The sequence below is a fragment of the Lissotriton vulgaris genome, chromosome 4_1, assembly GCF_964263255.1.
Source record: "Lissotriton vulgaris chromosome 4_1, aLisVul1.2, whole genome shotgun sequence".
NCBI lineage: Eukaryota > Metazoa > Chordata > Amphibia > Caudata > Salamandridae > Lissotriton > Lissotriton vulgaris.
In genome coordinates this window covers 1984726311-1984753878 of record NC_141691.1, presented here as the reverse complement: position 1 = coordinate 1984753878, position 27568 = coordinate 1984726311, and the positions used below count along the sequence as shown (strand labels likewise).

The window sequence follows — 27568 nt, the reverse complement described above, 5'->3', positions numbered from 1 at the left end:
CAAAATGGCCCCTTGCCTCCCAGCACATGGCCAGGGCCTGCCTGTACCAGCACTCAAAATGGCCCCCACCCACATGGCCTGTCCCCATGAACACCCCAAAAAATCGAAAAACACTGAAAAATCAGCACAATCCCATGCCATCCATGCCCTACATGATGTTTACATTCAAGACACCCCACAGAAAGACTAGTCCCATGCACCACTCCCTACCCCTGGTCAAAAGGCCCCAACAACAGCCCAAAAAACTGAAAAACACTGAAAAATCAGCACAATCCCATGCCATCCATGCCCTCCATGATGTTTAAATTCAAGACACCCCACAGAAAGACTAGGCCCATGCACCACTCACTACCCCTGGTCAAAAGGCCCCAACAACACCCCAACAAATCGAAAAGCACTGAAAAATCAGCACAATCCCATGCCATCCATGCCCTCCATGATGCTTAAATTCAAGACACCCCACAGAAAGACTAGGCCCATGCACCACTCACTACCCCTGGTCAAAAGGCCCCAACAACAGCCCAAAAAATTGAAAAACACTGAAAAATCAGCACAATCCCATGCCATCCATGCCCTCCATGATGTTTAAATTCAAGACACCCCACAGAAAGACTAGGCCCATACACCACTCACTACCCCTGGGCCTAATGTATGAAAGCTAGGCAAAATGGGTGCAGGCCTGAGAACACTGCCTGCATTCATAATGGCCCCTTGCCTCCCAGCACATGGCCAGGGCCTGCCGGTCCCAGCACTCAAAATGGCCCCCACTCACATGGCCAGTCCCCATGAACACCCCAAAAAATCGAAAAACACAGAAAAATCAGCACAATCCCATGCCATCCATGCCCTCCATGATGTTTAAATTCAAGACACCCCACAGAAAGACTAGGCCCATGCACCACTCACTACCCCTGGTCAAAAGGCCCCAACAACACCCCAACAAATCGAAAAGCACTGAAAAATCAGCACAATCCCATGCCATCCATGCCCTCCATGATGCTTAAATTCAAGACACCCCACAGAAAGACTAGGCCCATGCACCACTCACTACCCCTGGTCAAAAGGCCCCAACAACAGCCCAAAAAATTGAAAAACACTGAAAAATCAGCACAATCCCATGCCATCCATGCCCTCCATGATGTTTAAATTCAAGACACCCCACAGAAAGACTAGGCCCATACACCACTCACTACCCCTGGGCCTAATGTATGAAAGCTAGGCAAAATGGGTGCAGGCCTGAGAACACTGCCTGCATTCATAATGGCCCCTTGCCTCCCAGCACATGGCCAGGGCCTGCCGGTCCCAGCACTCAAAATGGCCCCCACTCACATGGCCAGTCCCCATGAACACCCCAAAAAATCGAAAAACACAGAAAAATCAGCACAATCCCATGCCATCCATGCCCTCCATGATGTTTACATTCAAGACACCCCACAGAAAGACTAGGCCCATGCACCACTCACTACCCCTGGTCAAAAGGCCCCAAAAATTCGAAAATTCCAAAATTTTAGTTGCAGCAACTGTAATGCCCCAAACAAACTTACTTGTGAAATTTCTAATCCAAAAGTGATCCAAAGAAAGTCAAAAAGGCCTCAAATCCAAACATCCAGCAGCATCCACAAAAAGTAATCCTTCCAGGTCAAGATCCGAATGAAAGTGACCAGCACATGAAGAAAGCACTGGGAGGAGCCTGCTGGACAGGAACAGGAAGTTGGAGACTGTGGGGCACTTCCTTCCTCCCACCAAAAAATGGACTCCTTGCAAATGTCAACCTGAGGAGTTATTCTGATAAGAATCATCATTTTCCGAAGGTTTATGCTGCTTGCTGGTGGATTTCTTGTGCAGAATTGCAAATTCTGTAATTTCGCGAGTGCGAGATTGTTGCTGCCCACCGCATCTACGTGTTCGCGAACTCTCGCGATGCGTGCTGTGCAAGGTGGCAAGCCGCGAGTACGTAATTGCGGTCGCCAAACTCCCGCGGGATCCCGCAGCAAGATCCAAAATGGCGCAGCACTCGCAAAATATCGAGAAAAACACCTCGGCAAACGCTGAATGACGGGAAGTGATCGCCGCGCGCCGCAATATTGTATCACCAAGCAAAAAATTGGCCGCGTGCGAATTTGCGGATTTTCGGTAAATTCGCGAGTTTGCGGATTGCGAATTTTACCGAAAATCCGCAAAATCCGCGAGCGGAACGGATTTTATGCCTATGCTTAAAACAGGTGCGTGTGGGCTCAGAGCTTATGGAAGCTGAACTACATCTCATGCATGGGTGTTCAAGTCCATTCAGGGACCACCTACACCCCACAAAGGAGACCCACACAGCAGCAGATACACATGCATATGCAAATGTCCTGCAATGAACCAGCGCCACAGAATCATCATTCACACCCCGACGCTGGACTTACGTACGACGGCCCAGTCCACTCCTCATACGCATTGAGTGGCTGTTGACAAAGCTACATGTCCAAGGTCTCAGCCGCTACCTGCGGTGACATCTCTGCGTCCCCTGTACACAGCACAATGTAATGTCGTAGGGCCCAGGGCCCTCATGCATACAAGACCACAGGGACACATGCATATTAACATGTTGAACTGGCTATGGGCACGTGCACCCGGCCCCTCTATTGGCAGGGCCACATGTACAGTGATGCCTGTGCTGAATGTGTGTGGGGTGAGTATAAGCCAGCCCGCAAGTGCTTAGTGCTGGCAACAACTTGAACATTGGACACCAGTGCAATTGAAACACAAAACACCTGCATAACAGACTCAACTGCTGAGCAACATGGAGGGAGCCGGAGCTAGTACAGAGGTCACCCAACATACAAACAGAATTGTCCATGAGTTGCAGTGCACTGAGGTTGGGGCACTAGAGCTGAGCGTGCTCATGTGAAGAAAATGTCTAGGATTGTGTCCCTTCAGGCCATTCCTGAGGCAGATGCAGTGGGGGGGTGTCACTCATGCATCATCTTCCTCATCGTCGTCCCCGGTCTCCCGCACTGCCTGAGGTGACATTGCTGCATGAGGTCCCCACAGCACATAACTAAAACAGTAATGGACGATGATTCGTGGTGCACTGAGTTAGTGACACCTAGAGTGCTGAGCCAGGGATCAGGCAGATGATGGCATCCATGATGGCCATCTTGGCGGCGAAAGCGTCCTACTTTTCCTCTAAAATTCTGGAATCCACAAATAAATCCAAGGACATCTTTTCCATCCTCAATGAACTTACAAACCTAGACACGGTCCGACCCAAGATCATCCCCACTCAGTCTTTATGTGACTCACTTAACGTCTACTTTATTGACAAAATACTGGACATCAAAGCCAGCATTCCTCGACCGGTGTCCCCCCTTACATCTGGTATGTCAATCAAGCCGAATCACTACACCCTGAGCAGTTTCCCACCCATCACCCAGGACCAATTTCGGGAATTACTGTCAAGAGTAAAATCCTGTGCCCCTTCAGATAGCTGCCCGCCCCACATCTTAAAAGAGTGCTTCCTGACTCACCCAGCCCCTGCCCTTACACTCTTGAACAAATCACTGACTCTTGGACTAGTCCCCGCAGCTTTTAAAGAAGCCATAGTCATTCCGCTTCTAAAAAAAACTGGGGGCAGACCCAGCCTGCAAAGCCAACTTTCGACCTATCTCGCTGCTGCCCTATCTGGCAAAAGTCCTTGAGGCACACGTGGCCAAATGCCTATCTAATTTTCTCGAGGAATCCTCCTACTTCGACCCCCATCAGGCAGGCTTCCGGCCTGCTCACTCTACTGAAGCAGTAGTCACGACAGTTCTGGACACCCTGCGCGACTGTGCCGACAGACGCTCCCCACAAGCCCTGGTGCTCCTAGACCTCTCGGCCGCTTTCGACACGGTCGACAACAACATCTTGGTCGACCGTGTCGAACAAGCCGGCGTCAGGGACCTAGCAGCCGGCTGGCTGAGATCCTTCCTGACTGACCGTAACCAAACTCTACGCCTTGGTGACTCAATGGGCACCAAACAGGCCATCACTTGTGGAGTGCCACAGGGCTCCTCCCTGTCTCCCCACCTATTCAATCTGTATATACTCCCTTTGATCCAGACCTTAAGAGACAATCAGGTGAGAGTCTTCAATTATGCAGACGACTTACAACTGCTTTTTACCATCGATAACACCGAAGACTCCATACGGCACTTCCAGTCTACCATGAGCTCCATCAAAACCTGGATGGACCAGAACCAGCTCAAATTAAATCCGGGTAAAACTGAGCTAGTCCTGACCGGCGAAAACGGCAAGTACTGGGGCCCGTACTACTGGCCTTCTGAGCTAGGCCAAGCTCCAACACCCTCCTTGTCAGCTAAAACACTTGGAGTCACTGTGGACCGCGACTTATCTCTTAAAACTCAAGTTGGTCAAGTGGTCTCCAAGTGCTTCTTTCAACTGAAAAAAATCCGGAAGGTACGCCGCCTGCTCACACCCGAGGCAATCAGCCAGGTTGTGATTTCTACTGTACTATCCCATCTGGACTACGCAAATGCCATCTACCTAGGTCTTCCCAACTACCTAGTTAAGCAACACCAGATGGTACAGAACCATGCCGCAAGGCTAATTCTGAACCAACCAAGGCGTCAGGCAGCCACCCCCTCCTTAGGAAACTACACAGGCTCCCTGTAGTCCAGTGCTGTGCCTTCAAGACTGGCTGCATAATCTTCAAGTCCCTATACTGTAAAAGTCCATCATTCATCAACAACCTGATTTCCAAATACACCCGTCCCGCAACCTACGTTCACTCCATCAGAACCTCCTGCCGTCGCCTTCTTTCAATCTAAAGCGCGTAGGAGGTCGTAGGTTTGCCACCCTCGCTTCCTGCTTGTGGAATTCTCTCCCGGTGGAGACCCGGAATTGTCAAGACCTCCTCTCTTTCCGGAAAGCCTTGAAGACCTGGCTCTTCAGACAAGCATTTTCATAATTCACTCCCCTCTATGTTCATGTTATTGCTGATCACAGCGCCAAGCAACCAATCGGTCATAGCGCGCTCTAGAAATATTTTAATAACATAATAACATAACGACAGGCCTGAGCAACTCCATTAGTCTGCCAGTACCACTGTTTCGACTCTGGCAGATGGTGGATAAAGTAGGCCCTTGCGATGGGGGTGTGTGCCTCCTTCGGTGATGCGACGTCCGGGCCGGTCAGGACTTGATTTGATGTGTGAGCCCTGGTGGTCTGCATTTGGGACCAGAGGCAGTGAACAGCGCAGGGCCCCAGGCACATGATGTCGATGACCCCAAGACCTCTGTCACAGAGGTCATCCAATATTCATTCAGACATGAGCTGCACAGAGTTAGTGGCCCTGGATGCACAGCAGTCGGCACAGGCACACCGCCACGGGACAGTGACTTTCGGTGCACTGAGGTAGGGCCACTCAACTGGGTGGGACCTCATCGATGTCCGAGGTGAATGGGACGGAGGGTTGCGGGGGACAGTGGAAGGTGTCCTCCAGGGCATAGTGCAAAGGTCTGAGTTTATCCGGAAGCAGCAAATGGAGGAGTGGAAAGTGCCACCACCAAATCCGTGACAGCCACATGAGGATGAAAACTACCCCCTAGTCCATAGACTCGAACTGCACCAATGTACGACCAGGGCCAGGGGCACCGGGGCTGGGAGGGAGTGCAGTATGCGATGATGCCGGTACACTGATATGAACTCTGCCATCGCTAAAGCAAGACTCTGTGACCTACTGGCCCGCAGTGTAGGCCAGAGGCAGTGGTCAGCAGTGGCCCACAGCCACGTGTCCTTGGCTCTTGATGCACAGAGTTAGTGACACCAGGGCAGTTGTTGGTAGTGTTCGATCACCTCCGTAACGATGATCCTATTCCCTCTGGACTGCAACACGTCATCCTCTTACACTTTCCTTGCGTTCAATGATATGTATTCTGATACTGAATAATCCATGTTCAGTTCCAAATCTGTGATCTACGCGTGAGCAGCGTAGGCCGAGGGCAGTAGTCCGCGTGGGCACACAGACAGGTGTGGTTGCAATGCTATGCACAGACTTGGTGGCACCACATCGAAGGGAGTACAGTGACATAAACTCTGCCTTAAATAAGGTTCACTGACATTGTGTAATCAAGACTCAGTTCCAAATGTGTGACCTACTTGGCCGCTGTGCATGCCGGTGGAGTACGTCAACGAGTAAGGAGTACTGCGGTCCGTGTTGCGGCAGCCATGGGGGTCTGAGGTGGCTGCCACGGTCGCAGACCTCGGGCTTGGAGATTGCACCGTGAGTGGTCAGCCCTCTTCGGCACACTCGCAGGGGCTGGCCTGACAGGTTCGGGGTCCAACGTGCCAGGATACCGCAGGGGCACAGGATCGCAAGCAACTCTGCTCACGAGGACGGCGTCGGCCTCGTGTCGGGGTGAGAGGCGCCGCCCTGGCAGTGATGTTGGGCGTTCCGGAAGAGGACCACACCCAGAGTTTTGTGCCTTTTATTCACACCCCAAAGCTGGCCTAGCATACGCTGGTCCAGCCCACTCCGCTCACACGTATGGGGGGGACGTAAAAAGCTACATTCCCGCGATCCTGGCTGGGGTGACATGGTTGTGTCCACTGTCCACTACACTCCAAACATCAGCAATGTATGTCGACATGGATATGTGGGTGGTCTGCATACTGCAGTCTGGCCATCACATCCATGCCACACTTGGCATTGTGTACAGTCTCATTTGTGCGTTGGTTGCTTCCTCCGCACATGCCATGTTGGTTTCCACAGTGAGTTGTGCTGTTGTGTCTGGTGGAAGTGCCTGTTGTATGTGAGCTTGTGATGTGTGCACTCTCAGTGTTGTGAGGTGCATGATTGTGGAGTTGAGGTGTGTGGTGTGTGCATTTGGTATTGGCCAACAAGCAGTGCATTTTGGTGGCTGCCATCCTGGATGGCTCTGGTTGATGATGGACTGTCAGAAGGTTTAGGAATCATGCACACTGCCTGGGTGGTTTGCGAGGGCGTTGGCGGAGATTCCTAGGTAGTAAACCATTGCCTGGACATTAGTGGGATATGTGCGCTTTCTGTTGCGCTTCTTGTGTGCAGTGTTGCCAGGGGCCACTAGTAGGACATGTGTGCAGTCAATTGCTCCCTGATATGTGTGGGAAGCCAGCTGTGGTGTGCACACCTTGCTTGGTCTCCGGCTGTTCCTGCGCAGTGTGTGGGAAGTATAGATTGTGGGACACCAAGCTGATGGTGTCATCCATGGCCATTGTGAAGGACTTGGGTTGGCCTGGCTGTGTGACTCCTCCGTCTTCGGCTGATGTTGGTTGGAGGGTACCAGAGGCCAAATCGTGCAGCACGGCCACCAGCTTGATCTGAGGTGGAGTGTTGGTTGTCTGCTGTGTTGGTACCGTCAGCCTGTTGGCAATGGTGGTCAGGATGCGGAGGAGGGTTGTCCCTTTGGGCATGTAGTGGGCAATGAAATTCTCTGGTGTTGGGTCTGTGTGGTTGGTGCATTCTGGGAGGATCTCTGTCTTTGGCTGCCCTACCTCAGTGTTGGTCCGGAGGGGGGGGCGGTGGGTGTCCGTGGGGGTGGAGTGTTGTTCCGGGGTGTTGGCGGGGGTGTTGTGGCTCTCCTGGGTATCCGGCCCGCATGTTCAGTGGTTCTATTGCATCTGTTGTTCTTCAGTTTCGGGTCTGGACTGTGCTCCCTTTTGTGGTGCAGGCTGCTGTCCGACTTTGCACCAGGTCAGAGTAGGTGTTAGTTTCCTGGTGCTAACGCGCCTTATCTCATGTTTTGTGTTCTTATCGCTGATCTGTCTGGTTGTTGAGAATGTTGGGGAGTGGTGTTTTTGCGGCTTTTGGCACGGGAACGCCTACTCTGCATCTCATTAGCGATAGTTGACGGGGTCATCTGTGGTGATTTTTTTGAGGCTGTTATCATGGGTAAACTGGTGTTATGGGCTGTTGACACCAGCTTGTGAATGGGGCGATATGTTTATGGCAACTTTGGGTGCAATAAGGTGCATTTAACTCGCCGATAGCTCATTGAGAATATGGCCCCCTATGCACTGTCGGTCATGTCCTACGATACTCCTCTCGATTCCGTCCTAGCTTTTTAACAGAGGCTAAGACCGCATGCTGCACATTCTAACAATTGCATGGAGTTGTGACTGAACGAGAGGCTTTCACCTGATCACACATGAGGTGGTTACATTCCACAACAGATTAATCTTTTTTTAAGACTTTATTTAATCATGTTACTCCATGACCATTAACTATGACAATTTCTCTTTTCCTTGTGATTTTTTTCTCCCATAAAGTGTGACTATAGGGGGTCTCTCCTTGGCACTGCCATTTCAAATATGAAATAGGGTGAAACTCAGTGAGTAAGGATACACTGAATTCCTACTGTTACTGTGGGTGGACACTGTGAATAATTAGTATCGTGTATGCGAAGCTGGTATCTATGACCACATAGAAGGCAACAAGTATGAATGATTGATTAAGATTTTACTTACTTTACTCGGATGAATAGGAGTCTTTTTCAGGGTGATTTACCCTTGTCTTTTGTAGTATGAGCGATTTTACAGAACAAACTGTAGTGTATATGTATACATATACATATAGCTTGAGAAACACAAGGGAGATTATTCCTTCTAACTTCTTTTCTTTTTCTCCCTCTCACTGTTTTGTCTCTTGTCCCCTGTTCCTTTTAGTAATTTCCACGATTAACTTTGAGGAAATCCCTCGGATATGGAACAACGTTTTTTTACACCCTCTTATCTCAACCAGAGGTGAGAGAGTTACATAATTCCACTGGGACCGGTAAAGTCCTGAAGAAGGTCGGCGTGACCCCAATCGAGGGGGACATAGCCGAAACATGTCAACCACCTGGCAGTAAGAAGGGGTGTTAGGAGCTCATTGCATCTCCCAATCATCACCATCGTTCACATTTTTAATCCTGATCGCAGGGGTCCAGTAATAAAGTTATAGACACAGTGACACCTCCGAGCTAGTTTTAATCTACACCACACTGCACTTTCACTTCTGGCGTTCCTAGTCACTTTTGAAACAATTATTTCTCTTTTGTGTCGTATTGTCCTCCCCCACCCTTTTGCTCCACCCCAGGCGTTGGCTGCACCAGTGTGTTTTATAAGCAGCCCTATGATGAAGCATGTCACACAACAGTGTGAGTGAGGGCAGTATTAAGATACACAGCATGTGCCACCACAAGACACAGACATTTTATTGCTTCCTACTCCTTTTGGTGTAATACATAATTTCACTCAACATAATTTTAATCAATGCCACAACGTTCCAGGCCACACACTTCAACTCCACACAATTCCATTGCACACCACATAATTCAGCACCAATCTACACAATTCCACTCCACAACACAATTTCACTACACACCACAATCCAATCCACAACACAGAATTCCACATTGTGCACAAACATCAACACCACAGCACATAATTCCACTCCACTACATGTCACTCCACAACACACAATGCAGCTACACATATTAACACTCAATGACACAAAAAAGCGCTTTAACACCCCATCAGAGTTAACAAGCACTATGTAAATGCAAACCTTTTTCTCTCTTCTATCCCTCCGCTATCCTTCTCACTCCAAATAATTGACTAATATCCACCACTCAAATTACTTTCATATTTTACTATACCAATTCACCACTTATCCTTTCTGGGTTTTCGGAGTAGCATGCTACTCCCCAAAAAGCGCTTCAACACCCCATCAGGGGTAACAAGCGCTATATAAATACAAACCTTTTTTTCCTCTTCTTTCCTTCTGCGATCCGTCTGAATCAAAATAACTGACTAACCTATCCACCACTCAAATTACTTTCATATTTCCCTATACTAATTCAACACTAATCCTTCATGAGTTTCGGAGTAGTGCGCTACTCGCTGAAAAGGGGATTTGACGCATCGTTAGGGGTATTAAGAACTTCATAAATGCAATTACAATACAATACAATACAATACCACTGAACATAATTCCAGTACATTCAATACCACATAATTAATATACACATTATTCCACTGTACACAATGCCACAGAATTCCACTACACACAACTCTACAACAAGCAATCCCAATATAATCCACATAATTCCACTCCACACCACATACACCCACTCCACCCCTTAACACATAGCTAAAATACATGAACATTGACAACACTTATAGCTCTTGGGTTGCCGAGACCAGCTGGCTTTGCCAATGCTTGTTCGGGTTTTTAATTACATACTTTTAGCCTCTGCACCCTCATGTAACAGGCTGTGGGATGAGAAGTGGGCTTTGACCTCACCCTGTACCAAGTTATCCACAGAGGGCTCAAGGATAGGGCTGCCTTGAGCCTGACCCCGCATCAAGTCCAGGGACCTCGGTCACAAACCTACTTCCTCAAGTACCTTTAATTTGGATTTGAAGTTTTCTGTCGATGGTTCGCAGGTTTTCCAGGGTAGGGATGCCATCCTGTATATCGTGAAAAATTCACATGTTTTCCAAACCATGGGGCCGATTAGGATTACGGTGAATCCGCATCCTCCAGGCCAGCGGAAGCCACCGCCGGCCGGGAGGATGCGTATTCACCGCTGCGGTGATTGCAAAGACCCCCCGCCAGATTAGAATGGCAGGGGGGTCATCTGCGGACGTGAAGACCGTCCGCCGCTTTTTCGCTGCGGTCCAGCGGCGGAAAAGCTCTAATATGGTGGCGGTGTCTATCAGACACCGCCAGCCATATCAGGATTCATGCGGAAACATGCTTTTCCACGGCAGGTTTTCCACTGTGAAAATGTATGTGGTCTTTGGTGTTTGGGGGCCCGTTGCGGCCCCAGGGTGTCGGGGGCTTCAAGCAGCACCCGCTGCAAGGTTAAAGGAACAGGATGTGACCGCCAGGGTGGCGGTCACATCCTAATTTGCATGGAGGGACCGCCGCTGCCCATGCGGACGGTCCCTCTTCCTCGGGGGTGGCGGACGGACGCAGGTCCGTCCGCCATCCTAATGACCCCCCATTTTCGGACTGGTTTCCCTGGCTGAAGATTGAACTGCGTCAAGGAATGGTTATGTGAATTCCAAAACAACTGGGAATTTGCGAGCATGAAGGTTTGCAAACCTGTGGACGCAGACCTCTGACTGCCTTTAATAATCAAGGCCTACGAGTGCATAGAGCTCTGTGCCCAGGGCATTTGGCCTTGTGAAACATGGAAACGATGCAGAGTGGGATCTGTGGCCCTGCACCATGCTTCCTGCACATGTTCCCAGCAGAGCACGACCTTCATTTTTGCACAAATCCGTTGTACACAGCTTTTGTCACATGCAGTGAGGCCTTGAATGACTGCATGACTTCAGCCACAGCCTGCAGCCGGGGAAGTTCTACCCGAACCACCTGAGCACAGCCTTAGGCCATATATCTCACTTTCCCTTCAATGTGGCATATGTACATTTTATGACGTTTTTTTAATTTGTTGTGCCTTTTTCCTTTGGATTAGTGTTGCAATTTATACTTTTGAGTACACAAAATGAAACATTGTGGGTCTGATTCACACAGGTAATTTACATGATTTAGTAAGTTTACTACTTTATTGCGATTCACAAAATCCAAGTGTAAGTTACGTTTTTGGAGTATACTTCTCCAAAAGTGTATTTTGTCAATACTCAAAAACTAGTAAACTTATAAAAAAGTGTAAATTACTCAAAAGGGTAAGTTACCTGTGTGAATCAGGCCTGGTGTTTCTGCACCTCTCACATATTATGTGCAATATTTTTACTTTATTTATTTTGTTTGTGTTCTACTTTTGTATTGTACCTGGAGTTTCAAGGGGAGGTCACAGCACTGTCCGAAGAGCGAGGGCGTGATGCTCCTTGGCCACGTGCACATGCATAGCAAAGCATTAGAACCTCTTATTCAAACAAGGAAATGTGGCCTGGTCAGTGGCAGTCCGTGCAGGTAAGTGCAGTGGAGAGATGGATGACAGAGTGTAGAAAGGTTGAAATCACCACACTGAGACAGGTTATTGATTAACTTCTCTTTATTCCGGAGCGCCGGGAAACACTTGCTCTCCCCTTCGCGGTCGGCGCCAACAACCCAAAATGGCCGCCTTCCGCTTCCTGTCCCGCCCATCCGGTTCCGGGACTAGGAACACTAGACTGTCACCACATATCTCCCTCCTTTATGCAACAACAAACACTTAATAGTCCTTACTTGCTTTTCATCTCAAAGTCCTTGAATCTCGCCAGCACCTTTACTGTTCTTCCTGCTCTCGTCTTTGTCACTCCGACTCTTCCTTCTCTGCTCTGTTCAATCCCTTCATTCCCCTCTCTCGCACCTTCCGTGCCTATTTCCACCTTGACCATGTCCGATCTGTCTTTGCTCCTGTCTCTTCCCTCTATCTCTACTGTGCTTCCTTCCTCTCCTTCTTCGTTCCCTCCTATCACTTGTTGCACACCTTCTACGACCTTCTCTCTGCTCGCTCTGATACTTCCGCCTTCTCCTTCTTCCACGTGCTCTGTGCTCTCTTCCGTCTCTTCTCCCCACTTTAGGATCTTGCTGCATCTTGCCATTCTGTCCTGCGACCACACCTTTCCATCGCTGAGCAGGGCTGATCTGGCATACGGCTCAAGCACTCGGAGAGGCGGTGAGAACTTGCTCTCTCCTTTCCTTTTTAGGATGGCAGATTTAACCCTCACCCAATTGCCTTTCTCCAGTTCCACCCCTTGCACATTATGTCTTTTATTGAAATGTTCTATGTATACCTCCTGCGCTTTCTCTAGGTTCTTTCTGACCACCGCTGGAGACCATTTGCTTTGTACTACCAGTTTCCTCCATGCCATGTTGTCCTTAGTGAAGGCCTCTCTCCCTCTCAATACTTTGAAGGGACTGTACCCAGTGGTCCCCTCGGTGATGTGGTAGGCCCATATCATCTTTGTGAGCTCTCTCTCCCAGTCCAGTCCATCGTTGATTGCCGCTTGTATGGTGCCCATGATCACCCGGTTAAATCGTTCGACTTGTCCATTTCCTGACGGGTGATAAATGGGTGTGTGTTTGACCTCTATGCCATTCCTCGATGTGAACGCCTCCCATTTGGCTGAGATGAACTGCGGTCCATTGTCGCACGTGATGACTCTAGGAATTCCTTCCCTGACAAATATGTTGCGCAGGAAGTTCACCACTGCTTCTGTGTCCACATTTTCTCGCACTTCCACTTCAGGCCATTTAGAATACTTGTCAATGAGGACGATGGCATATTTTTGTACTCCCTCCTTGTTGAGAATGGGTCCCAGTATATCAACCAACACCATTTCCCATGCTCCTTCAGGTATCGGGAATTTTCCCAAAGGTGGTCTCAACATGCTCTGGGATTTGTCCGCCCTGGCACATGACTCGCACGCTCTCACATGTCGTTCTATCTGGGCATTGATGGCCGGCCACCAGTACGCTTGCCGGGCCAGGGCCTTGGTCTTTGTGATGCTCTGATGTCCTTCATGTAGCAGTGCCATCAAGTGTTCGATTATGCCTTGCGGTGGAACCACCTTGTCTCCTCTCAGGAGGAATACCCGATTTTCTGCCAACAACATCTCCTCTCTCACCTCCCGGTACTGTCTTTTCTCTGGCCATCCGTGGACCACATATCCCTTCACCGCTTCCAGGTCTTCATCTGCCTTGTAGGCTTCTTCCCATTCCTGTGCACTGATCACTCCTTCTGTATCTTGGATGGTGGCTACCACGTACCCTTCCCACCTAGAGTGTTCTTGCTTGTCTGCATCCTCCATAGCTGCTGCTCGACTCAAGAAATCGGCCACTTTGTTCTGTGGTCCCGGTATGTGTTCGACCTCGTATACAAAGTCCAATAGGCGCAGTGTCATCTTGGCAATCCTTGGGGTGGCATGTGCATGTCCACTCGATGTTAACACCTTGACCAACGGTTTGTGGTCAGTCCTCACTAGGAATTTCGCACCCCACAAATACTGCCGGAACCTCTCCATTGCCCATACTGCTGCCAGCATTTCTTTTTCTATGACGCTGAACTTTTCTTCGTTCGGCGCCAAGGACCTTGAAGCAAAGCTGACTGTTGAAACCTCTCCAGTCTCTGACTGCTGCATCAGCACTGCCCCTAGGCCTCTGTCGCTCGCGTCAGTTGTCAGGATGGAGTCCGCATCTGGGTTGAACCCCTTTAGAGGTATGGCTCTACTCATCTCCTTTTTAAGGTTGTCGAATTCTTCTTGTTCATCCTGGTTCCACATAAACCCATTCCTTTCCTTCAAAAGGTGTCGCATGAAGTGTGTCTTAGTGGCGAAGTGGGGAATACATTTGCTGTAGAACTCAGCCATCCCGAGGAATGATCTGACCTCTTCTTTCTTACTTGGAGTTGGTGCGTCTAGGATGGCTTGCATGTTGGATCTTTTTGGTTCTATGCCTTTTCCACTTACTTCATGCCCAAGATAGGTGACAGAGTTGACCATTCCGTGGTCAATCCATTCTCCTGTAATGTCCGTAGTACAGAGTGTAGTTTCTCATTGTGCTCTTGTATAGTCTCTCCCATTACCAGGATGTCATCCTGGAAAAACTGGACTCCCGTCATTTTTCTGAAGAGCTTGTGCATAAGCTTCTGGAATACCGTGGCCGCTGATGCCAGGCCAAACGGCATCCTCACGAACTCATAGCAGCCAAACGGCGTGATGAATGACGTGAGGTGACTGCATGATGGCTGTAGTTTAATCTGGTGGTAGGCAGATGACAAGTCTATCGTGGAGAACCACTGTATGCCTTTCGTTTTGGCTAGCATCTCATTGATGCGGGGTAGGGGAAATTTGTCGACAAGAATGTTTTTGTTGAGTTCTCTGAGGTCGACGCACAGCCTCACCTTCCCATTGGGCTTCTGTGCTACCACCAGGGGCGAAAGCCACTCCGCGCTCTCAATTGCTCTGATGACTCCTTCTCTTTCCAATCTGTCCAGTTCCGCCTGCACTGCATCTCTACATCGAAATGGGATATTTCTTACTTTGTGGACTACCGGTTGCACTCCCTCCTTCAGCTTGATGAGGTGTTTGTACTTGCTTAGTTCTCCAATCTGTCTACTAAACACTTTGGGGTATGCCTTGTGCCATGACTCCCCATTGTCACCTCCCTTCAGGTCCATCAGCAGGATCTTTTCTACTCCTCCTGGGCTCAATAGTATTCCCAATGCCCCCTGGTCCTTCCAGCTGAGCACCGATGGTCCCTTCTCGGCAACATACAATTTGCAATTTGCTTGGCGGCCCCTGAATTCAAACAGCAACAGGCAGTATCCTATCATCGGAATCCTTTGCCCCGTATATGTTACTGGTCTCAAGTCCATAGGACGCAATTCGTCCCTTCTTTGTGTCCCAAACTTTTCTTCCCATACTTTCTTCTGAATTATGGTGATGGGTGCTCCACTGTTAGCAATCATCTCAATGGGCACGCCCCCTATATGCATGTCCAGCCTCGGTCTGTCTGATTCTGTTCCTTCCAGCTCTAGCACTTGGACATCGATGTAGAGTATTTCTTCCACGTCCTCTTCTTCTTTGTGGCTCCCTGCTTGTTCCTGGTCTACATATCTGACTATGGCTCCCTTGGGCTTCCGTCGGCACACTTTTTCATAGTGCCCAAACACCTTGCAGAATGAACACTTCGCCCTGAAGGCAGGGCACGCCTTGTCGTTACCCAGGTGTGACGTGCTACCACACCTGTAACAGTTCGGGCGATTCCCTCTGCCTGTTCTTTGGTCTGAGTAGCTGGAGTGGGAGGGCTGCGTAGCCTCTTGGACTTTTTGTTGGTCCCTCGGCTTTGTCCTTTCCCCTTTCGCCTGCGTCATGATTTTGCAGACGGTTTGCGCTCCTCCCGCTTCTTTTCTAGCAGCCTGTGCACATCGTTTCGACATCTACGCCTTCTTCACTAAGGCCCAGACTTCCTTCAGGGGAGCCTCTCCGTTCACCCACAGTTTCTCCTGGATGTGGGTGCTGGTTGTGTGCATAATTATCTGGTCTCTTATCAAGTCGTCGTGTAACATGCCAAATTTGCATGCCAACGCTAATTTCTGTAGAGCCACCACATATTCATCTGCCGACTCTCCGTTTTCTGCTTCCTCTGGAAGAAGTTGCGTCTATCAATCTCTACACACACCACCGGCCGGTAGTGCGCATCAAGGTCAGCGATGGCATGAGCAAACACGTCCGTATCTGCTGCGTCCCTTGTGCCCTTTACTATGGTATCAAACACTCTAATACCTTCAAGACCCAAGTTGTGCAGTAGTATTTTCTTCCTCCTCTTGCTCGAGAATGGTACGTCACCCTCTTCCTCCAATGCTTCCAAGTAGTTGAGGAAGTATCTTTTCCAGTCTTCCCACTGCATTTCTGGTTCCCCACTTTTCGAAAGAAATGGCACCATTTGGGTGAGGGACGTGGATTCGGTAGCCATCTTGTTGCCGCCTCTGGGTCCTGCTTGATCTGGGACGCGCTTTCCGGGGGGCTCCCTGGTGGCAGTTGGGTGTCAGCGGCCTCCTCACTGTGGTCGCTGTCGGTTGTGCCGCTATTACCCGCTCTCTCTCCTTCTGGTGGGTCTTGTACACTGTCCTTTCGCTCTGGGAAACACTTGCTCTCCCCTTCGCGGTCGGCGCCAACAACCCAAAATGGCCGCCTTCCGCTTCCTGTCCCGCCCATCCAGTTCCGGGACTAGGAACACTAGACTGTCACCACACAGGGTGGGGGGATTTAAGGGACAAACGACGGAATAGTAAAAATAAATAATAAAATAAAACCACTTACCTTGGGGCTTGCTGCATACTCGTTTGTCACTTCCACTGCCACACCGTGCTTACATTGGGACTGGTCTCCCTATTTTGGTGAAAAAACAAAACATCTGAATTTGGGATTCTAACACACCTGTGCCCCGGTGCTGTTGCACCTGCTGCATTATTGATACCTACGTACCTGGCTGCGTGTTATTTAAATATCCACAATATTTGTAATTCATAGTCTTACATCTTATCAAATTGACTGATACATTTTCTAGAATTGTTTTTATTGTATTACTCCTTTTAAATTAAGGTTTTTGTTAACTTTAATGATGCCATTCCATGCGATTAATAAATGCGTTATTCCCAAATAAAGGGTGATCGAAGAACTAAGTGAAGTAAAGCAGGATTTAATCACAGTTCTTGGTCGAAAAACCAGTGGCTACTCCTACGCAATGGCGGAGGAGCGTCAAAACATAAAATGGTAATAATTTTCAGTTATTACCATTTTATGTTTCCTTTGTGGGCCGGTGGGGCTGCTCTGCTAGCGGAGCAGGACAGGGGAGGAGTGCTTTGCCCATTCCTAAGTGTGCAATGACTGTTTAATCGGCCCTCTCGGGCCGCCCAAACCAGTCATTCGCACTTTCACCCTTCTCCATGCAGGCTGCATTACAGCCTGCATGGAGAACATGCCCACCCCTACAGTCCCTGGTTCAGAATAATCACGTGTTGTGATTGGCCTAGGAGATGAAGCCTGGCTTCCTGTTCCTGGAGTCGGAGACAGGAGAGCAAGAGCAGAGACATGGTACCCGGCCTAAAGGTAAGGTAATTATTTATTTCTTGTTTTTAAATTATGCTCCCTCCTGCGCGACCCCCCACACCAACCCCACTCACAAACGAGCCATGCCGGTTGCAACTGGTGTCTACCTAGAACTATTTTGTACCTATAAACTATACAAGACAGGATTTTGTGGAAACCAACAAAGTATTTTTGTAAATATTTGCATGTGCAAAATTTACTGCCATTTACGGTGATTTTGCGTATAAAGTGTGAATTTTACACAATAAATCAAAATGACGGGAATACTTAATTCTCTTCACCTTACCTGTGGTTGAATAATAATTAGTATATATAGAAAGTAAGTAATGGTGATACATAAGTCTGATTTGTTGGATTGAATCATCATTTCACACTTTTATAGAATGCTGAACGTCAGTTGAACTCTTATTTCCGCATCTGGCACCTGTTGGGTCAATGTGTTTTGGTCCTCTGGGTAGTGGCGGCTTCTCGAGGGAGTGCTGCAGGGCGGGGCGGGGTAGGGTGAGGGGTAGAAAACTCTGGCATACGACCGATTGGAGTTAAGTAAATAATTAAATTAATAAAACAATTTACAATGCGTGCATGCTTCATCGCCAATTTGGCGTTGCAGCGAGCGCAATGCATAATATGCAGATGTGAATGTGTATTGAGAAACAGCATCTCACCACTATTAGATAAACTTGGCAAATTAGAGAATTCTGTGTTATCGCTTCAAAAATCCATCGATAATATTAGAATACAAGACGGCCCGGAGAGGCCACCATTACGGAATAATGTCCTCCTTCCTGACAACAGTAATGAGGCAACAGGCCAATTGAAAAACAAGGTTTTCTAATGTTTATCTTGTAATACTGATTGTACGAATCTTAGTTATCAAGACATTTTATTTGTTAGAAGAGTGGGTTGGGTTATAGCCTGGGCAGGGTTAGCAGAGTTCAAAGTAACACAAAACGTGGAGTTCCACGAGCAGTGGAGTGTGTTAGGGTCATGCTATTCTCTGTGATTTTGAGAGCATGGTATTTGTCCCACGCTGTAAAATCATCGCAAATGGCACCATGCGCAGCGCAAGAGGGCGTACCTTCCTTCCGCTGTTCGAGTAGATTTTCAATTTGAGTCGGAGCTTTCTCAACACGAACGGATAGGTTTCTCAACACTAGTGGTCACGACCTGCTGTGACCACTCGCATTGAGAAATCCGAACACTCATGTTGAGAAATCTCGCCCGAAGGTCGATTTTTCTCGCTCGCCAACTAGACCTTGGCAAGCGCGAGCAAGGAAAAATCTTGGCGGTAGGTGGATTTGCTGACGTTGCAGCAAATATATAATGGTTGACCTAGACCTGAGGCCTAAAGTGTTTGACATGGTTGTTATAGACAGACATGACAGTGATCATCATGCACTGGTCAGTTAATACTCCCTTTTTTGATAAATCACATTGGTCTGGTGGCCATGCCCATAGTTACCACAAACAACTATAGGTGGATCAAATGGCCAAACGTAGTTTCAGATGAGAAGACGCTAGCCGGTATCTATACAGCGGTAGCCCAAACTCTTCTCATTATGGGAAATTCTAATCATAATGACATAAGAATTGTGACCATTTTCTCCCATCTCCTAATGACCATAAAGAGCTACTTTTGTGGCAGCGTCAAACCAACTGAGACAGGCGGAGAGTTGTGCCCTGGTATAATGGGAGTTGTCGACAAGCTAGAACAGTGCTAATCTCTGCTGTGAAGAAAATAAATAGTAGTGACATAACAGAGAAAAGAGGAGAATATAGTAAGACGGAGGTCAAGGCAAAGAGAAGTTGGGAGTAAGAGAACTGGCATGCCCTAGCAGAGGTGTCCAGAATGAAAGATTGCCAGCCATTCTGGCATCTACTCTCTAAAGGAACAATCAATTTGGTTAAAGAGGAGGACTTCTTAATTCAACCACATGTCTGGGAAGATTTCTTCCGGGAATGATGACACCAGGGATAGTAGGGAGTCGGACAAAGAGAATACTAAGGATGCGATGCATTGTTTATTTGAGTAAGAAGTAGGGGATCCAGTTAGTATTACCTGGGAAGAGACTGAAGCTGCAATTAGTACATTGCAATCTGGAAAAGCACCAAGGCTAGACAGAACACCCTGAGATTTTTACCATTGCAAGCCAAATATATATTTTTGTTTACTCCACTCAATCAATCTATCAATCAACAATCTTTATTTCGCATTAAATTCATGCATAAAACATGGCTAAACTACAACCGATAAAAACCTTCTTACATCCATAGAATTCATTCTCCAATAACTCATTAATCTGATAAGCCATTTAAAAACATCAGTAGAATACATAGATGATAAGAATAAAGCTATCTAAAAAAAGCAGCTATTCGACAGACAAGATTATAATAGATTTTTCATTTGATTGATGTTAACGCACCTGTGGAGAACATTGTTAATAATAATTCAAAACTATCTGTAACTATAAAACAACCATTTTATCTCGTGAGGGGATATCCCAGGGACTTGGAAGGGTACTGAAATTAACCTGATATACAAGAAAGGGGATAAAGAGGACCCCTCCGACTATAGCCTATTAGTCTCATAGACAAAGCACAGAAAGTCTTTTGGAAATGATCCTGACCAACCTACACTCTTGGATTGAGGAAAATAATATACTGTCTCACTTGCAAGCTGGTTTTAGGTATCGACAAGCACTCTGGATCAGGTCTTCCGTTTCCTATTGCTCATGTGGAGGGAAGTTACGATCAGGAAAGGGACACCTGTATGTTGTGTTTGTGGATCTCAAATCAACCTTTGACTCCATCAGTTGACCAAATTATGGGTCGCCTTGAGGGATCTTGGGATGTCTAGCGGCCTGTTGCAACTTATAGTGCGACAGCATCAAGACAATTACGCCCAAATTAGGTGGAGCACTGGTGGAGATCTAACCAAAAATATAAGTGTCTCAAAAGAGGTCCGTGAAGGTTATGTTTTGACACCAACCTTGTTTACCTTATATATGAATGGGCTTATCAATGCATTGTTTGATTGTGGGGTTGATCCCCCTAAATTAGCAGGTAGATTAATTCCCTCTCTCCTCTTTGCAGACAATACACTGCTAATTTCTAAAATCCCAATGGGCAAGCAGAATGTCTTAAATAGGTGTGCAACAGCCTGCAATGATTGTGGCCTTGAGATCAATTGTCTAAGACCAAGTTCATGGCTTTTAATCCTCATGAATTTTTAAAATGGAAACCAAGGCTGGGCTCAAATATTTTAGACCAGGTCAAAGCCTTTGATTATCTGGGAGTTAGATTAACCAGTATCATGACACAGTGGCGGTGCGTCCATTGGGGGCGCTGGGGCATTGCCCCACTTATGCCACAGCCCATGGCATTAATGCCACGGCATTCAAATAAATTCTTAATCGTTCTACTTCTCCTACAGTCATTTTAATTCCAATCAGGACTCCTGATTGGAATTAGCGTCGAAGAAGTAGAACAAGGAGGACGGGGAAGAGGGTGGGAGGGGGCAGGGGCTGGTCGGCTCCGGCAGCACTCACAGAGTTATATCGCACTAGAACTGTCTCACAGCAATAGTTAGTGCGCATGGGTGTTTTTGGGCTGATAACTTTTACGGTCAGCCCAAACATGCGCACTAACTTTCCCCTTAAGAGACCGAGGGTTGCTTCATGCTGCAGCCCCCGGTCTCCTAATGGGCAGGGAGTATCTCTGCCCACAACCAATCCTGGTGCTGCTGGAGCAGCGTCAGTAGAGGAGTTGGCAGTGCCAGTGACGTCGGGCTGTTCCAGTTTTTTGAAGAGCGCGCGCGGGACCCTAGGAGCAGTCAAGCAGAGGCGGACCGCAACTGTAAGTTTTCTTTTATATTTTTTTTAATTTTAATCTTCTTTCCAACCATCCCCCAAACCCCCGGTATTGCGAGCTGGAACACAGGCTGGTCTCAGGCTGCATGTCACGTCAATCTTTCTAGCAAAGACGACCGTTTATGAAGGTGACGTTGACATGATCCTGCTGCCCTGTCATATATCTTCGTTCCAACTTCAGATCCTCAGCAAGAAACTGCGCACCTGCTGGGGAAGCACGCTGTGTGTGAAGAAATGACGGTATCCCCCGTATCCAGAGCTGTTGTACATCTGCGTGGGCGTATGCTGCACTCAAAGCTCTAGTTTGTCTCTTTTTTTATAATCTCGGCCTGTTTGTGCTGTCAGTGGCCGTTTGGTTGATGTGACTCAATATGCTTGCCTGGCATTTGACCTAATTAATACTGCTGTCTCAAATTCTCGGCACATATGCTTGTGACCCATTGTGTACATTTGTGTGTATGTGTGCGATATGCATTTTAATGGCCGCTTTATGTGTAAGTGTGCGGTGTCCATTTTAGTGGCTGCTAATATGTGCGCCTCTTGCCATTTCTGTGCCTCACTGTGTTGCTGCTCGAAGTGCTCTGTTTATTTCACAGTGATGCTCGTATTGGCTCTCTCTCTCTCTGCACATCCTTATGTTTGCATCTACCAGTAGTGGTTTTCTGGTCGCTTTATGTGTAGATTTCTTGGGCTGTTAAGAGTGGCATGTGGTTCTTATACCAGCGTTTGCCTTGCTGACACTTTTGGTGTGTTTTTCTGTTTGTATCTTTAAAAGTGTCTGCTATGTCCCCTTGTGTATTGCCTACTATTGGTTCTTGGTGAATTAAATCATATGTTTCTCTCTGTTTTTTCTTCCCCTGAGTAGTTGTTGGTATGTTATGTTAAGTCTTCTTCTATACAAACTGTTTCCATACAGAAGAGTAGTGGTTTTACCAGAAATGTTTTTTAAATACATGTTTGCCAGTAAAATCCTATGGAAATGATTTATTGGCCAGGATATAACAGTCAGGTTTTCAATAATGTGTGAAATTTGAAACAGTGCCGGCATGTTTAGATGGTCTCTGGGACAGAGCTCCATAGAGACAGGTGCACCGGATTCTAAAAAAAGTTCTTTGCCCTTGCATTCTAAAAGCTGAAAAAAATGGGTCTGAAATGCAAATTCCTATTATTTGATGTTACTTATTCGCATAATTTTTGTTTTTCTTCTATGTACGATTTTTTACATTATTTTTACCCAGTGCCTTGTGGTAACAGTGAAAAATTATGTGCGCTGCTACTGCATGCGCTGTGGTAGAAAACTTCCCCACATGACTTTAGTGGATAAGGGTATACCTCTTGTACAGTTTTCACATAAAAAAACATAATTTTTTCGCATATTAAGTCTAATTTTCACAAAAACTATACTTGGAAAAAAAATGTAATCACCTGCACCTAAATCCACCCTGGCTCATACCCCCCAAATTTGGCACCAATATCAAGAGATACCAAAGCGGACAACACAAATCCCCTGCAATTTCATCTGGAAAATCCTAATGAACTATGCCGTTCTTTGAGTTGGAGTCATGTTATTAATAGTGTTGACTCTCCATGTTTCTAGTTGAAGACAACTCTGAATCTTGCCAAAGGCTGCGTTTCATTTATCTACTTTCCACTATTGGGTTCTGTATGATGTCCTGTGTGCTACTGTTGTAGTCTGTGTGTTGCGGCACTTATTCTCCCAACAAGTCACCAGGCGAATGATGCTTGTGTAATGTAACTAATGCTTATGTAAAGTGTTCCATGAACTTTTACGCCTCACCACTTTCAAATCTCACCAGCCGCCACTGTCATGACATGGTCCCCCCAGACACAAAAAATGCACTCCAGCATGTAGACAGTGCAATTTTTAAGAAACTAATTCGATCTGTTTTCCGCTCAATTTCCCTTGCAATTGAAATACATTGGGCCAGAGGGTTGGGCGCTGCTCTTCATGGCACTGATGTGTGGAGCATGGAACAATTGAAGTGCCTAGAGGTGGTGGAAAATACATTTATAAAATTACTTTTAAACCTTACAATAAACACCCCACTATTTATGGTACGTTTAGACCTAGGGTTAAAGGGCATTGTGCTCATTGCTGTATTGATGGTACTAGTTTTCTGGGTAAGACTAGACCAGTAACACTTAGGTCCCAGTTAAGGAAGCAATAGCTGATCGGGTGGTCTAGTTTAGGGAGGTCAAGCTGTGGCTGTTCAAACTGGGGATGGGGGTTTTGTGGGAGGATCCAAAAACATGACGAAAGAAGTGCTTCCCCATTTAAAAAAAAAGATTTTGGAATTATACTAAGCTATTACGTCTCAATGCTACGGCACTGGGCACTTTAACTGATTTTAGATTTTAAAAATGGTTTCCAGTTTGGCATTTTTATGGATGAAATCGAACCCCCACATGTAAGCGCACTTTACTTACAATTTAGGCTTAGGACTTTGCCTTTGAATGCCACCAAAGTAAATGGATTTTCAAAACAACAAGTGGTCCTGAGCATACAAGAATAAGGAATACTGATATATATAGATCACAATGGAATTCTATATAGTTCAAGATTCCTTGACCAGCCGGCCAAGGAATATTTATTATTCAATAAGTTTGTAATCACAGAGATACAACAAATAACCCAAGGAGTGAGGGTTATACTGGGGCACAGTCCTGTGCCAAGCAGAGAGAAGAAGGCAAAGGGGTAAAGGTAAAGGTAAGTGAAGGAAGTTATCAGGCAAACAAGGTGAGCTAGCAGGTCACTGGTATTAGATATACATTTAGCAGTGTATCCTGGAGTCATTCACACACCAAATAGTATCATAAAAGTACATGTATGAATTACTCTAAGGTCGACGTTTCGATCCCCAGCTCAAGTATCACGGGATCATCATCAGGACAAGAAAATTGATTTTGCCTGAACACAATTAATTATTGTGTCGGCTGGTCAAGGAATCTTGAACTATGTAGAATTCCATTGTGATCCATATATATCAGTATTCCTTATTCTTGTATGCTCAGGACCACTTGTTGTTTTGAAAATACTTGCCGCCCATGGTCCCGAGTGATTAAATGGGTTCCCCTTGTCCTTCTTGATGAACCAAAGTAAATGGAAGAATGCTACTGTGACCCCACTGTGTCATATGTGTAGTATTAGCTCTGAATCTTTAGAACATTTCATGGTCATCTGTCCCTACTAGGCACACATTAGAAGAAGTTGGATAATCCCGGCATGTCAACTTTTGTCATTTACACAACCAGCAGAAGCCCTACGTGTGTTTAGATCTGACACTACCAAATGGCTTGTGTTTACATTAACAAGATACTTGTTATATGTCTGGCGGGTCGGGATTAATATGTTACCCAATAGCAATTAGCATGGCTGTGTATTGATTGTTCTTTGGAGTGACCTTCCTCTAAATCAGAAATGATGATTCTACCTAACCATAAAATAACTGGTGATTTTTCTCGATGGGCCTCAAATTAATTTGCCCTGGAACTAAAGATATTTTAGTACTGACAAGTATCTGTTTTTTTTAACTTCATTTTCTAACTATGATGTTTTTCTATGTATTACTTTTAAATGTATGATGGGAGTTTTTTTTTTTTTATGTGAATGATCATTTATTGATCGAATACAGTTACTAGTACTACTACTTGAAAGACGTGCCACAACCAATTTCAGCTTGGCAGAGGTGATGCTGCCTTGTCCAGTCTCGTTCAAGGGTACTGGCGACCCTGGAGTGTCCGAGGCTTCATTTCATATTTTGTATGATTTTACTTGAGAAAGTGAGGGCCAAGGGAATTCCAAAGTCCAAAAGCTGCGCGGCCTAGCACCGGTGAGGGGGGTTCATACTGCGGTCACCCCCTATGGGCGATGGTAAAGCGACCTATTACGAAATAAAATGACCTTATAGTTCTTTGAAACACACTGCACTTTATACTATAACATCACTAGAAGGGAAAACTGAAGGAAACACTAAATGGATTAATGGCTGGATGAGTAAATACATTAACAAATGATCTTTTGGTGAGGAGAGGATGAATAACAAAGACATTCTAGAAGTAGAGGCAAGATGAAAGAAATCACTGAGGGCACAGCTAATAAATATAGCAGTCTCATTGTTCAGGGCACGTATTATCCTATACAATGTAAATAATTATTAACATTATGAATTATTTGTGTCTAAGGCACCCTTATCTAACAATTACTTTATGAGAAGTCTGGAAGCAATTCCACTCTACTGTCCCAATGTGCCTGTAAGCTCCCTCTTTCTTCACAGGATGGGGTTCCTGTGAGTATGGTGCACACTTCAATACACAATGAATGCATGGGTAGAATGTACTGAAGCCGGTGGGCCCTTGGTGGGCAGCGCTGACACTGTTACTACGTATGCATCTGACTGTGACTGAATTAAAGTAGCCTAAAACACCACCCTACTAGCCTGACTGCACTCACTCAATGTGATAGGAAAGGGTACAACACAGCTGAATATTCTACACATGATTCTTCTCATCAAACTATTGTGCCTATTTACCATTGTTTCTCTTGCTTTGCAGTGGGGTCCCAGATCACTAAGCAATGCTCTGAGGAGTGTGCTCCCGGTAGTTTTTCTATATTTAACGAAGACGTCACCGTCACCTGCTGCAGCTCTGATCTTTGCAATATCAATGCAGTGTTCAACGGAGTGGCCGGCACCATGGCCAGCAAGGCCGGCTTCGCGGTCCTGGCGCCCACTGCGGTTCTCATTGGTCTTCTGTTCACATATTGACCCAGAAAGGTGAGGTATAGTGAAATACCCAGCAGCCATAAAAACATGACATCTGAAATATTCACAGCAGAGTATTTTACTTTAATCCAGCACAAAGCAGAAAAAACCACAAATTATCTAGCTATATGTCTTTTGAAGTCCTCTTACGTTTTAATGTAAGCCTTTCAGTGTCCTTGTGTCTTTTCATTGAAGAACCTCCTTTTCTGTCCTTCCTCACTATTTCAAACCCATGAATCAAAGCATTATGATACATTTATGTAAACTTGTGTATCCTTCACATAGTAGAACAATGACCCTTGTAATATTGAATTCAGCAGTCTTTGTCAAATTCAGGAATAGCAATCATTTTTGTGGGGCCGGGGTTAATAAACTTGAAGGACCTGTGTCAAATTTCTGGGAAAGAGAAAACACGTCAGTCTCTGGTGCCATTATGCTGTGTTAGCTGCTTATCAGAGAAGCTTTGCTTTAAAATCAATCAAATAAATGCTCTATCTGAAATGGCATGTTGCCTAGGGAATACGGTCCCTGTGCTTCCCCCTTTTTTACAGGCCAGCTCAAATGCAGTCAGCTGGACATGCTGCATGAGCATTTTGACTCCAAGGTAGGGTCACAGCAGCTTCATGTTGTCACACTTCTAGTGCTGTCGAAAGTTACACTGTTGAGTGCACACTGTTAGGGTGCAATGCCCTGTGCTTAATTTGAGCTGGTTGTTGCCTCCTTTTTGGGAACTGGCAGATATTTTTCCTTATTTACATTTACAAAGAACAAGAGACAGAGAAAAACACATGTGAGTCTATGCCAAATGATTACCGAATCCTTAGACAAAATTGCCCCTCTGAGGAAATCAAGAGATAGGCCTAAACCCGCCATGCCATGGTATACTAAAGATCTCCTTCAGCTGAAGTTGAGATGCAAGCAGGCAGAAAGAGCCTGGAGGAAGCAGTATTTAGCGGAAGAAAAAGCTCTCTTTAAACAGGCCCTCTTGGACTATAAAATGCAGATCAAGTGCGCTAAAGCCAAGTTTCTGGAAGATACGCTAATACATGCAGTGAACAAATCTCAGACTCTTTTTAAGATTGTTAAAGATCTTTCGCATCCTGCTTGTGCTACTAATGATATTTCGGCCTCCCAGTCCTTATGTGACTCTCTGGCGGCGACCTTTGAGGATAAGATCGTTACCATTCTTAGCGGTTTATCTAACCCGATTTCCACCGGTCAGCCTCCATCCGCTTCGGTATTGCCACCTATTGCCGAGGTTGATGCGGAAGTGGCAGGGCTGGTACATTTAGATCGTTTTCCCTCCCCTTCTTTTGATGAGTTCTGTACCCTGGCTAATAGTGT

General features: G+C 46.5%; 1 protein-coding gene across 1 annotated transcript in view; it reads left to right on the top strand.

Annotated features, from left to right (window-relative positions):
- LOC147724787 (lymphocyte antigen 6E-like) overlaps positions 1–27568 on the top strand; it is a 98155-nt gene that overhangs the window by 56275 nt on the left and 14312 nt on the right. The window contains exon 3 of the mRNA XM_086967068.1: positions 26016–26236. Within this exon, the coding sequence (XP_086823194.1) occupies positions 26016–26227 (212 nt within the window). The 3' untranslated portion in view covers positions 26228–26236. The remainder of the gene's footprint in view (positions 1–26015; positions 26237–27568) is intronic.